The 14,910-nt window shown below is 32.8% G+C and overlaps 1 protein-coding gene across 1 annotated transcript; it reads right to left on the bottom strand.

Annotated features, from left to right (window-relative positions):
• Positions 1-394: 394 nt before the first annotated feature.
• On the bottom strand, positions 395-2,780 carry LOC140824698 (transcription factor FER-LIKE IRON DEFICIENCY-INDUCED TRANSCRIPTION FACTOR). The gene is made up of 4 exons (XM_073186243.1): positions 2,240-2,780; positions 1,257-1,457; positions 913-1,086; positions 395-788 (listed from the first exon to the last, which is right to left on the bottom strand). Exons 1-4 carry the CDS (start codon positions 2,753-2,755, stop codon positions 672-674), a joined length of 1,008 nt encoding a protein of 335 aa, XP_073042344.1. The 5' UTR covers positions 2,756-2,780; the 3' UTR covers positions 395-671.
• Between the last annotated feature and the right edge of the window lie 12,130 nt (positions 2,781-14,910).

Below are 14,910 nucleotides of genomic sequence, written 5' to 3'. Positions count from 1 at the left end.
GCATGAATTGAAGTGCTAGCCTCATGCCAAGTACAAGCAAAACAATGCTTTATTTCCCTGTTCAAGTGTGGTTTGCTAGCTATTAGTGTTAGAATATATTATTGTTAGTTGTGTAGATTAGTCACTTTACTCTTTGAATATATTATTGTTAGCTCTCAAGTGTACATTAGTCATTTTACTCTTTTTGTGTTTACCCTAGCTATACAAACATAAGTTTTTGTATTCTTTATTTAGTTGACAATACTATGACTTGAGTTTTTCGCTCATTCTCTATTTCTTCAATTAACTCGTGTGTTTAACAATGACTGATAGAAAAAACAAGGTTAAGTTATATTTTTTTCCTTTTCTTGAAATCGCAACTACTTTTCATTCATATTTCAGTTGCCAAGTGAAAAAGTTTTGACAGTACAAGCTATCAAAGAAAATCCTTCATAAACCTTATGAAATCTTTTTTCACAAAGCAACTTGGGATAGATACGACAATAATATCCCTATCCCACTCCCACGTTAAGTTCAGATTCCGGCTTCATATTTTAATTAGTGCTCAATTACATACTGAGCACCCCTTTTTGTTTAGGTTCCCCTTTCAAGTAAAAAGGATGCGATTTGGGGTAAACCCATTAATATTGCATGATCAAAGACTGTCATATCCCATCGGCCCTCGAAGAGATTCAGAAGTAGGCAGAGTCGAAGGCGGATGTTTCGAAATCGAACCCTTGCTCCAGAAAGGTGCCAGCAATCCACAGCTTCAAATCTGACAAGTTCATTCCCAATTCACGTTCTTTAATCTGTTTTTTCCATCCAACATTGAAATTCCAGATTTAGTTCATCATCGTTTCAACATAACCTCAAAAAGATTATAATTACGACAATGAAAGAACGAACGATGTCGGAAAAATGATATATTCTTACATGACAAGTGAATGTCAGCACATAGTTATCATCAAAAGCAGCCAAGTTAGAGCTTTGTACATGAAAGCTTGGCAGTGAATCGAGAGCCCTATAAAGGAGCGCCGCAACACCTTTGTCTTTGTTGGACACTACTTTCACGTAAAACCCTTTTTCCTCTACTTGAAACACATTTATCTGCAAATTTATTTAGCAACTTTTAACTTTAAAATCATGTTATTCAGTCATTTTATTGGTATAAATAGATGTAGCTAGCATCAAATATATATATATATATATATATATATATATATATATATATATATATATATATATATATATATATATATATATATATATAATATTACCTTTGATATTCTCTTCACAGTGGGATAGAAATTTGCTGCATCCATTTTCTTGGAATCTTGAATGGTTTTCACTTGGTATTTGTTATCTTGTATCGTGAAAGAAGACTCGAGATCAGCAATATCAGATTTAAGCCTTTTAAGTTGCATTTGCAAGTCTTGTAAATATAATACTGCGTCCCCAACTATTGAAGCCTTGTCCATCTGAATCCACAAATGGTAAAATCATATAGATTCATTACTAAATCTTCATTATTGCAATCTCAAGCAATAAGCCCATAAAAACTAAGCTCTAATAAATATTCACTTGAAAAACAGACAAAAAATTTTATTAAAAAAAATTATTCAAATAAAATTACATCTACACAAAAAATTAATTTATTAAAATGAGAAATTGATTTTTTTTTTTGGGTTCATTAACTTATCCAATTTTCGGTTTTGATTAGCTGAGTTTTTAAAATTTGATTTTGGTACACTAGCAAACTTTTAATTTTCGACTGTTTTGATTCAATTGCGCATGCTTACATAAAATATAACAAATCAGCGCTTTTCGATGTCATATCAGCATTTCTCGATCCCATAACTGAAAATTAAAATTTAGTTGACCAAAATCCAAAATCGAACAAGTTAGTGGACCCAGTAAAAGTATTTCTTATTTTAAAAAAGTAATGTAATTAAATGCATGCATCACAAAGCAAGGGTTATTAATTAATTGCTATTGAACAACATATGAGTGTTGTTTATGTGCATAATTAGGCAGGTATATGCCCCCACTTGGGACAATCTTGACAAGTAATATGAAAAAATCTTGACTAATTCATGTTGGTTGACATTTACATTAAATATGTAGATTGATTTTGTGTAAATTACATATCTTATAGTTTCATAATTAAGAGAAATTATGGAAAGTAACTTTGCAATGCCTCGAAAAGTAAGTGAATTATAGGTAAAAAAAAAAAAACTTGAAATATTAAGCATATACGAACCTTGGTAATGTTAGGGACCAAAGATCGCAACGCATAGAGCTTCTCCTTCATCCGGCCTCTCCTTTTCCGCTCCGAAATCAGAGTTCTTGACCGATCAGCTTTGTTACCTTTCTTCTTCCCAGCCGCCGCACCGGTGGTGGTGGTGCCCGACGATTCCTCCCCATCCATTATTTCCTCGGCTTCAGCTTCAGCCTCCTCAGAAAATTTATTCAACGCATTATTATTATTACTATTACTATTACTATCAATATGATTCATTGGAATATCGAAATCAAACAACTCTAACGGCGGTGCCGATGAAAAAATCTGGTCCTCAGCCAAACCAGCGCAGCCAGTATTGTGCTGATCACCGCCGTAGCCCAGAACGTTAGAGTTTATCGCAGAATCTGCGACATTTTCGCCGCGGATGAGGTCAATAAACTGATCGAAAATGGCTTCATCCATGAAATCTATTAACCCAAAATCATTATGTTCTTGAAACGGGAATGTTTCCGATCCATAATGATTTCTATCCATCTTCTAAGTAATGAGGAAAAATATAATGTTGTTTGCTGGTAGTTATGGAGTATATTTATAGAAGGATAGTGTGAAAAGAATCGAAAAAAGGTATATTGGATGAATTTATTTAAATTAAATAATATTTTTTAGTTGAATTTAAATTATAATCTTTGAGTTGACAAAGATGTTTCCATAGTACACAACTTGTTTATTAATGTTTAATGACATTAATGGTATGTTAGACTTAAGTTTGTAGAGTTTATTTTAGTGTTAGATTCTCCAGATGTAGTCATGTGGTACAGAAAAACTAAATATAATCACAAAAAAACAAAATTACACACACACACATATATAATCATACCAGTCTACAGGGCCGTCTTCAGAAATTTGGAGGCCCTAGGCTATTTTTTTAGGTGAATGTTTTATATAATTTTTTTTAAAATTAAATATACAAATATCACATAAAAACTGATAATTAAAAGCCCAAAACTAAAGCCCTAATTATATTAGAGGCCCTAACAAAAAGAGAGGCCCTAGGCGGCTGCCTAGGGCGCCTACCCCTAGAGCCGGCCCTGCCAGTCTATCGTTATTTGTTAAGCTTTTGAGTAAAAACTCAGTTTGGATAGAAATTATCTCAATTCTGTGTTGCATAAATAAATTTCGGAATTGATTTTTTCTCATTGTAGTATGAAAAGAGGTTAACTACATACACAATCTTTGTGAAATCTCGAGATTGCTGAAAAAACTCCATGAAAAAAAAATGATAAATTAACTCCACATATTTTCAAATATTGAACGTACCCCTAAAAACACATACGTCACAAGAACGTGTATGTCTAAGATTAGAAAACATTTTTTTTTTCATGAGGGGTTTTTAGAAATATCGAGATTTTATAACGGTAATGTATGCAATTAACCTATAAAAATATAAAATATTGTTAATATTTCTATTATTTATTTCAATTAATTATAGGGTTCAAAATCTACATAATAAGAGCTATGTATCTATTCACTACAACAAAAACTTCAATCAACAACACTCATACGACAACGGTTTTTATTAAACCCTTGTCTTTTTTTTTTAACAACGGTTTTAACAAAAACCGTTGTCGTAGCCTAAAAAACCCAGCTTATAGACAACGGTTTTTAAAAAACCGTTGTCTTTTATGTGTCTACGACAACGGTTTTTTAAAAACCGTTGTCTTTGATGTGTCTACGACAACGGTTTTATGAGCGTTTTTTTTTGTTTGTACAACAACGGTTTTAAAAAACTGTTGTCTTAGAGCTTTTTTTTTTTTTTGCTACAACAACGGTTTTAACAACCGTTGTCTATGAGGGGTTTTTTTTAGACTACAACAACGGTTTTTAAAAACCGTTGTCTTTTGGATGATTTTTTTTGAGCTACAACAACGTTTTTTCAAAAACCGTTGTCTTTCGGATGGTTTTTTTATCTACGACAACGGTTTTTAAAAACGTTGTTGTTTCTTAGTGTTTTATTTGGTTAAAGACAACGGTTTTTGAAAAAACGTTGTCGTAGTTTCTAATTTTTTCAAAAAAATGGGTAAAACTTTAGCGACAGTTTTAGAAATACCGTCGCAAAATTTAAATTTTGCGACGGTCTTAGATACCCGTCGGTAAATTGAGCGACAGTTCCCGTTCTCAGTTCGTCGCTAAATTTGGCGACGGTTTTTAGAAGACCGTCGCCGATTTACATTAGCAAGGGCTTATGCTTTAATCGTCGCTAATAGCAACGGTACTATCAGTACCGTCGCACAAATGTCTATAAATATCCGCATTATTGTTCATTTTCCTTCGCACCTCTAAGTCATTTCCTTAGTTCAACTTCTCAAATTTTTTATTCTTCCACGTTTTTTGTCTACGAATTTTCTTAAATTTTCTTAAACTTAAATTTGAAGTTGCGATTTTTCTTAAACTTAAATTTCAAGTTAAAGATTATAAATATATTAATTTAGTAAGATTCTTAGTTTATTTTGTTAGGTTTATCGAACTATAACCGTAAATTTTTTTTTATTTTACGAAACCAATTAGCGACGGAAATCATAACATAACCGTGGCTAATTAGCGACGGTCATCATAATAAACACCGTCGCTAATGGGCGACGGACATATATATCCGTGGCTAATAGCGACGGAATATTTTATGCTAACCGTCGCCAAGTTTTTGTTTCACAACGGATTTTCAATGCTACGACAACGGTGTTTCACCGTCGTCTTTAGACGTCTATGACAACGGTTTTTCACCGTCGTCTTTAGACGTCTATGACAACGGTTTTTCACCGTTGTCTTTGAGCGCACCCTTTTAACCACCGTGCTTTTAACAACGCTTTTACAACATCTACGACAACAGTTTTTCACCGTCGTCTTTAATGTCTACGACAACGGTTTTTCACCGTTGTCGTTGTCCTGACTTTTAACAACACTGCTTACAACATCAGTTTTTCACCCTAAAAAACAACGGATAAAATCTATTGTCATTTACCGTTTTTCTTGTAGAGATTGAGTACAATAATTCAAATGCCACTCTTTATTTGTACGATTTACGATATTTGAATTGTATTATTAACATCAACAATAACTTTTAGTAAAACGACAAGCTCTTAGTCCTACAATATTTTATTCTTTTTTAATTTATTTTGAAGTAGATTCGTAAATTATGAATATGTCCATTAATTAATATGTCAATTAACAAAATTTATAGTTCATATATGGATTGAATTAATAGTAAAATTCATCTCTAAGATCATAAATTTTGCATTTGTCTATTAATTAAGATCTATTTCTATTAAGAATATGTCAAAGTCTATACTAGTAAGATTTAGCGCTTGTCATTAAGCTAAAAGTTATAGCTATTTAATTTACTTTACACTTGTGGCAACGCAGAGCCTCATACTAAATAACAGATGGACATATGCGTCTTACTTGAGTGTCGATGAGTCAGGTTGTTAGGTCCATAAGTCCGAAGAGGGTGTGCTTATCTTCTGGTGTTGTCTCATGTTCCTTAGAGATCAATCTTACTATTTTCCTACTGCCGGCCCAGTCACAAATAGAGACAATATTAACCGTTAAGATCTGTCGTCGCTCTTTTAGGTTCCACTTAGTCAATCAGATCAAGCAGCACAATGAAAACAGTTGACGCACGAGATATTCTCATGATGTCACTTATCTTAGTATTACTTTTATTATGCATGTTTAACCCAACACATACGATCTGGATATTATTAACGAATGGAGAGATTGCAAATATTATTATGTAATTGGTATGTTTTGGTTTTAAAGGCATCAAGTAAAAAAAATTTGATCTTTTCCTTTTGGAATATTGACATTAATATCTAATATCATGTCTGTAGTTAATATCCAACATCATGTTATTAATGTTCGTACCCCATAAGTAATAATCATTAATACATTAGCACTTCGGTTAAAAAAGTAAAACAAAAATAATTTATTTTGTCAAGTCACAGTTTGATGACTTACAAATGTCAAATATCAAAACCAGGAGTGAGAAAAAATACCGAATTTTTGGTATATTGATGTTATCATATCGAAAAATATCGAATTTATCAAAATATTTGGTATACAAAAATTTTTTGTACGGTAAATATTCGGTATGATAACGACATATAATTTGAAATTTTCGATATACACTGAAATACCAAAATAATATATATAAATTAAAAATATATAATGTTTTTAAATAATAAAGTTAAATTTTTAAGAAATATAAGATGTTTTTTTTGGTATAAAAAGATAAATATTGATATCGTACCAAAATAAAAAAATTTAACTTCTGTTTGGACTCATCATGTTAGAATAGTCCAAATCAAAGTTCAGTGAAACAACTCGACTCATTTTTAAGAATTTAAACTGTTGAAAAGTCTTATATTTGTCGGCTAACCTTACAGCTAGTTAGAGGACTGGATGTTGGGCCTCGACTTGTTAAAATCTGTCATGCTTCAGAAATCACAGGACCTCAAAAATTGTTACAAAAATAGCGGGTGAAGAAATCACACATGTTGCAGTTGAAGTTTATTGGTGTTCGTTGATGTCTTGGATTTCCAGACACATGTTGCGGTTGATGTTTATTGTCTTGATATATTTGTTTTGTATATATCTTTCTTGGTCTCTTTTACTGTCTTGAGGGATTTGTTTAGTATTGGTGATTATTGGCCTTAAAATTACAAGAGAATGAATTTTTTATATATACTTTCGGTATGACGGTATTTTACCAATATCGTATCGAAACTTCAGCATACCGACTTTTCGGTATAGCGAAAATTCGGTACGGTAACGGTATTATTTTTCTCATACCGATATTTTCAGTACGATATACAATATCTGAAATTTCGATACGATATATCATGCCGACCACGTCTGATTAAAACGATTAACTTATAAAATTGTTGGGTCGATAAATCAGAGGATATAATTATTGATTTTGTGCTTCAGTAATATCAATTAATTTGAGAGTGCAATCTTATCCTTTTAGTGGAGTAGAATAAGATTAATAAATTATTTTGATAAATCATGAGTTGATTGGATCAAATTAATTTATTGGAGCTTAAATTAATTGAATCCGACCAGGTCCCTTTGATGGCTCTAATATAAACTCGGATAAATTATATGAGTTATAATTTATGGTATATGTGGGATAAATTTATCTGGACAAAATATCACGTTGAAGTTTATCATATAATCTTCTAGATATGGTATAATATATTCTGTTCATTTAAATTTATAATTAAAAAGATACTGTCATTATCTTTTTGTTACAAGATATCACAAATATATTTTATATATATGTGATATTGTAACTTGTGACCACACACAACACAATCCTACGTTAAGAGTTTGAGAGAACACCGGAGAAGGCTTGGAGGTTTGGAGCGTAGATCTAGTGCAGAGAAAGATCGGAAACACGCTTCAAAGGTAATCTCTATTTTCTGTATGTTGTAATTAATTAATTCGTGTTAAAATACGTAGAACAATCGATCCTGTGATGAAGAGTTGATTGAAATAACAAGAAATTAATTTTTGTGATCCGATCTTCTCGATCTTGGCTAACAAAACATATTTCGAAAATTTTCAGGAATATTTCGGCATTTTGTTTTTTCGTGTTGTGTAAGTTAAATAAAAAACTTGCTGGGTTTTTAAGATCTTTAATTAATTTAAAAAATATATGAAACATGTTGTTTAGTTGACTTTGTAGCAACCCAACAAAGTCAAAGTTCTGATGTATACTCCATTTTTTTTCTTACGCCTTTCTCCTATACGCTGTATCTACTCCTGGCATCTTACTATAATATGAAATTTAAAAATTATAAATTACTTGATATTACTATACTACATTTTCATAGTGGTCCAAAACTGTGATAAAGTAGTAAAACGAGATATAAAATTATGAATAATTAATCTTATGAAGAAATATATATATTTATATATATAGATAAATATGTCTCATGTGAAATGATTTTACAGAGCTATATCCATGTGTTATGTCGACCGATCAATATATAAAGTGAAAAGAATATTTTTGACATAAAATGTTATAATAGGAAGAGTTAGAGATTCGTCTCACAAATTGATTTGTGGGAATGTCTCAGAGCAGTTTGTGTTTGTATAAATATAAAATTGATCTAATGAGCACCAACCGTGGACACCTATGTCAGCATCACTGAGATAACATCTACCTATTGGATGTTTCAATAGGTGGACTACATCTCAGCGGTGCTCATATAAGTGCCCACAGTGGGTGCCTTGGAAATTATATATATTATTGTTCAAGTGTACATGTTGTGTGCTTGTATAATAGTTTGTTTAATAATATGATTTGTGATTAACTTTTTATATTTAATTATTGTTTGTATGACAATGATGTAACTATATTAAATATATAACTTGTAAGAGATAATGTGTGAATATTTGAATTTGTAAAAAGTTGATATTAATTTGTAAGAGATAATGTAAGAATATCTGAGGGGTAATTGTAAAAATCAATTGATATTACAACACACTAAATTCTGGCAATATAAGGGAATCTTGTTTAAAATAATAATAAGATAGATGTATATTAACTATCTTTATTAGCACCGGCCATGGTCACTTAGCAACCATTATTGTGCTGCTCACGAAAACTTAAATCTTATTTAGGCAATTCTAAGTGAATAAAGCACATGCAACTTAGGCATACAGAATATGTTTTTTACATTATAAGTTCATTATTTATTAGATGAACTTAATTATTATTTTTCAAAATTAATTATTGGCGATGGAGTGAGAGTGGAGCCAAGACGAGATACATGGGGGCCAAGATCATACGGGTTGGGATTAGATTAGATATTAGAGGGGGTAAATAATTTTTTTTTAAAAAAATGTAAACTTGAACGGTTCTTTACAGTTTTTAGGCCGTTAAGAGATATTCTTGAACGATTAGTTTTGTTGAACCATTAAAAATAGATAAGTGTGGAAATTGTTTGACTTGACCAGTGATAAACTATATAAAACGGTTTCGCAGTTTAACAAGAAACGACTTGAAATATGATTTGTAAAAATATAAAGTGCATCGTGAAATAACATAAAAGAAATTTTGGATGTTAGGAGATAATACTCATATGCCACCTCTTTTTCTACTTAGGAATATTTCTATTAAAAGACTTTGATTTTGCAATGTCTTGTAATAACTCACCTCAGCTAAGACTTACTGCTGCATAAGTTGAAACTCATAATGATCACTTTAGAAATTTGTATGTTTAAGAACCCATGGTTCACCAGAAAAACAATACAAAAATCCAATGATCAGTTTTGACGGTTTGAGTTGAAAATGTAGCAAAAATTAATCCTTGAACATATGATAGAGTCTAATAGGTAATATGCTTTGAGCAGCTTGAAATATGAAACATTTAAGTGTGCTCTAAACTCTTGGAAAAATGGAGGCTTGAGAAATAATCAAATTGTAAGGCAGTTTTTCGGTAGTCTCTTCTCTTTGAAATTTACATATTTACAGTTGAAAATCTCCAAATTATCTGATTTGTTTTTCAATGATCATCTGTACTATCAGCCGACAGAATAGACATATCTCTTTCAATTGTCGCATGTATCATTAAATGCTTATTTAACGTTCCTTCACTTTTGTGACTTTAATATCTATCTTTTCCTAAACTTGACACACTATGTCTGAAAATGGCGAATTCATGCCATTCAAGAGTTGGTAGAATACTGTGTAAACATTCTAAATAAGGATTTTTTATTGGCATTATTTGGTCTCTTGCAATCTACAATGAAATGACCTTGTTTTATACGGTTAAAACATGCTTTATTATCATCAGTTTGATCCTTTTTACGATAACAGTTGAATTTATACTGATTTTTCATCATAGATTTTTTAACAAATAAAGAGACTATGTCTCATTTCTTATTTGATCCATAGAGCTTCTTCATTGGCGATTGGAATTGGGGTTGTGGAGGCTAGAGCTTTAGTTGGTTGTGATGTGGATGGCTTTTCTTCTGTCCGGATCTTCAGTTCAAACTCACATGCTTTAAGATCAGCAAACAAAACGTGTAGCTCGAGTTTGTTGAGATCATTGGACTCTCGCATAAGGCAGTGCTCTCATAACCTTTAGGGCAATTTTTTTGGTTAGAGTATTATTTATAAAGAGATGAATGTTCAATAACGATACTAATAAATGGTTCATCAAAATCATTAAGAGTCTTTCAGGATGTTATCATTGGTTTGATCGTTGCCTTCACAAAGTTGTGTCAACTTCTCCCATATTCTTTTGGTTATTGTACAAGTCTTTATCTTGTTGAACATGTTCTTTTCTAAGATCTCACAAAGAATTTATTTGGCCACATTATCGAGTATGACCTTTTTTTATCCTCAGCCATCCATCCAGATTGGTGTTTCTCGATCATCTATGTAGCACCATAAGATAATGCAACTATTGTATCGGTTTTAAATATCTTCATTGGACCGTCGGTGATGACTACCACATATTATCATCTCGGGCTTCTAAATGTGTCTGCATTCAAATTTTCCAATCATCTTAATCTTCTTTGGAAAACATCAGAATCTTGTTAAAAGATGTAACTTTAAACTATAGTTATCATAGTTCAAGAAAAACTCGCTCTGATACTACTTGTTTGGATCAAATTAAGGTTTAGAGGGTGAATAAAGTCTTTAAATTTTCTGAACTTTAAATTTTTCTTAATAGTTTTTAGACTATTAAAATATATTCTTGAACGACAAGTTATTTGGACCGCTGAAATTTAGATAAGTGTGGAAAGTGTCTGGCTTGACCAATGATAAAATATATAAATTGATTTAGCATTTTACCAAGAAACTATTTGAAACATAATTTGTAAGAATATAAAGTGTGTAATGAAATAAAATAAGAATTTATGTAACGTCCCGAAAATTTGAAAGTCCACGTGAACACGATTGATTTTCGGTTTTGACATGTATTTTGCACTCCATGCATTGCTACTCACGTTTCTTCTGAATTTCGTGCAAAAGGTTCCTATTAGTTCGATGTTAAGGGACTGTCCATAGCAGGTTTGTGGAGTCTTGGAGCTGATGTAAGGTCCGGACAGATTTGGGAAGGGGTCGAGAGTGTAGTAGTGCAGGGTTTTCTTGTTTTGGGGTAGATTAAGTGCAAGGGCTGAACCAGCAAATCGAGGACTGATCTTAGCCATGGACTCGTCTGTTGAGGGTCTGAGTCAAGGGCTGGAGAGGTTCAAGACCTACTGGAACGAGCCAAGAAGCCGATCGAGCTGCAGGTAGATGGTTTTGTCGCATGGTGCGCTTGAGATGATCGGCGATCGGGCGAGCTGTGCTCCTTGCGTGAGGGTGTAACCGTGGTTCCTTTGGGTCCAGTAGAGTCCTAGGGTGGTCTAGGAGAGGTGGGTCAGGAGATGGTTCGCTTGGTCTTGGGCTAGGAACACGAACGTGTAAGGGAAATGGGTTTGGAGATCGAGTAGGGTGGTTGAGGAAATTAGCAGCAGTTTTTAGGGGTTAGGCTTGGTTTAGGCGGTGCATTCCTATCTTGATGGTGAGCCTTAATGGCTGGACACGTGATGGTAAGAGGTGGACCGAAGCAATTAAGTGTTGGAGCCACATGTTGGAATATAATTGTACAAAGGGGAATGCTGAAATTGTACAGCCGCGATGGTGTTTAGCAGAGGAGCTTGGGGGTTAGATCTCGAAGTTTATAGGCTATAAATGAGGTTAGTAAGTGTGGTAAAAAGTTGAGAAAGTTTTGGTTTAGTTTCAAGTCGATTCGGGTTAAAACCGGGACCCTGGTCCAAGTTTTAAAACGAATCGGTTAAGTTCTGATGTTGGCTCGGGTATTACATCTAGGAATACTTTTAAATATGTTTTGGGATATTTTAAGGAGTTTGGTAAGCTTCGGGTCAATTTTAGAGGTCCTAAGGTGAATCGATAATTTTTGTGTTCCGAGGGGCAAAATGGTCATTTTGCACCCGGGATGAGGTTTTAGCCCTGGCAGCGCCCTGAGCACAAATTTATGATATTTTAAATGTTCATACATCATGTTTACGATTTTTACGCTATTATGATAATTATGATGCATGTTTGGTTTAAAGAAAAAATTATGTATATGCATGTTTTTATTAAGTGATGAATATGATGACATGTTTTGAAGGAAGTGATTTAGTTGTGACTAACACGATGACACGATGATATGATTGGAGATATCGTGAGGGAAAAGGCCACAGAGGGAGCCCGTTTACGGGAGAAGGCCCCAGAGGGAGCCCGACGATCATATTTCCATTGACATGATATGATGATATGATAGGCCCGGGCTTAGTGGGTGGGTAATGCCGTCGCTGATGACCCTCGCCGCCGGGTACCACGGTTACACTTAGATGGATCCATCGACTGACATGATGACACGATGATACGAAAGTCACAGCTAATGAACGGAATTCAAATTAAGATTTTAACACGTATATGCTGGTACGATGATACATGATATTACCATGTTTTGACATGTCACAGTTACACATACGATATGATAACATGATGAGACATGTTATGACACGTTACCATTTTACACGACACACTTATGTTCATGTTTTTAAGTTCATAAAATGTATGTTGATTATGTTATTTTTCATTGTTGTGTGCTACGTATATGTACTTGTTATTACTGGTACATGTGTGTTGAGTCTTTAGACTCACTAGGCGTGTGTGATGCAGGTGTGCATTTTGATCAAGGGACCGGAGGTGCCGAAGACTGAGTAGGCAGGCAGGATGTGCGGTGACACGACCCGAGGACCGCGCGTTTTTCCGCATTATGAGTGATGATTTTTGGAGAGGAGTTAAACATTTCATTTACGTTGAGGATTTTCATGATTTTTACTCATTTACGTTTACATTGACGTTGGTTATTTTTAAGTGCGATATTTTCATTGCTAAATAAATATGATCATTTTAAATGTTATTTTTAAAATGAGAGCTCAAAAAAAATGTTCCGCATTTTAAAACGAGTAGACGTTTCAGTTGGTATCAGAGCCAGGTTCCTGTATAGGGTTGTGCCACCGCCAGCTTCTGCCGCTCAGTCTTCAAGCCTCAAGTCTGTAAGATTTTATGATTTAAATGTTTTAATGTTTTTAATGCTATCACCTGCATGTTTACATGATATATGCCTTACGATACTTTTTTATCTGTCTTTATGTTTTGAGATTAGATGCTTTAAAAAATTTTATGCATGTTACGACATGAAATGAGAAATTATATGATTTTCATGCATGCTGACTTTGTGGTGGAATTGGACATGAATAAGAATTTTGCTACTGGGCATTAGGAAAGCTGAAAATGATTTGTCTATATGGATTTTTGGGTTAGTAAGTACTGATGTTCTACTCTTTGGGTCACGAGTTAGTCATGAAGATTATTGATGCTTTTGGGACTTGTAGATTTTCTAAGAAATTATTGATGGTTCGTGGTTGCTAGTTGAATTAATTTTTGAGGATTTTAAGTATCTATGAAAATGTAAGATTGGTTATGAGAATTTAGTCAGGATGCATACTCTACCTAGTTGAATTTAAGGATTGAATTGCACGAATTGAGAATTTTAGGGAACTAATTGTAATAACCAATAATTTGGGGATCTAAGTGCAAAAAAATCAAAATTCTAAGGGACTCTTTTCAATTTTTCCGAATTTTTGGGGATTAAATTTTGAGTTCGAAGATTTTAAGGTTTAATGAGGCTAAAATCGAAAATTTTATGGGGGTCAAAATGCAAATTTCGAAGGGTTGTAGGGCCAAGAACGTAATTTTCAAGAACTTTAAGGGCCAAGCTGCCAATCTCGAAATTTTTAAGGATTAAATTCGAACTTTTGAAGAACACTTGGATTAAATCAGTAATTTTTCGAGGTTATGGGGATTGATTTTGGGTCTAATAAGCTTAAAATAATTTAACTTTATGTTACGAGAAACCTATAAAACGGAACTAAGAACGCCAAGAATTTTTGGGTAATTTTGGAATTTCGTGATTAAGGAATAATTGGATAATATTCGAGGAAAGTAATAATTAATTGTACAATTTTTTTAAGAAATTTAGGAACATATTTAGTAGTAAGTGAGAATTGAATAGTTTAAATGATAGGAATTTTCGTTGATTTAGGCTTGAAGGAAATATAGAACATTTAGATATCTGAGTTATAATGTGGTAATGAATGGTAATCAGGGACATTGTAGGATGAACCAATCTTTGGACTGAAAATTTAAGCATTAGTGAAATAATGCTGTTGTAAGTTAAGAATTTAAAGTGATGACGATTTAAGGTAAAGTTGATCGATTAGTTAATTTACAAGGATAAACATTGAGTTAACAAATTTTTGGGGAACTTAAGTTTGACGTGTCATAAGTTTTAATTCATGATCTTAAGAGTTAAATTTATAACTTTGTTAGAATTTGATTTTTCTATAAAGTTGGGTATGATTGGTGGTTAGTTTACTTGATAGACAGACGCATGTAAGAATTGAGTTAGACACCATGTTTTGAGGAATTTTTGAAAGTCATCGAGAAACTTGGTACTAAGTGGATATGTGTATTGAAGTTATATATGTTATCTAATATTATTTGGGTTGCGTAAGCTTAAATTTCAAGTTTTTTAAAATAAGTGATCATACGA

Source organism: Primulina eburnea, chromosome 2 (assembly GCF_022965805.1).
Source record: "Primulina eburnea isolate SZY01 chromosome 2, ASM2296580v1, whole genome shotgun sequence".
NCBI classification, from domain to species: Eukaryota; Viridiplantae; Streptophyta; class Magnoliopsida; order Lamiales; family Gesneriaceae; genus Primulina; species Primulina eburnea.
The sequence above is the reverse complement of the archived record's forward strand: the minus strand, read 5'-3'. Positions and strand labels throughout refer to the sequence as shown.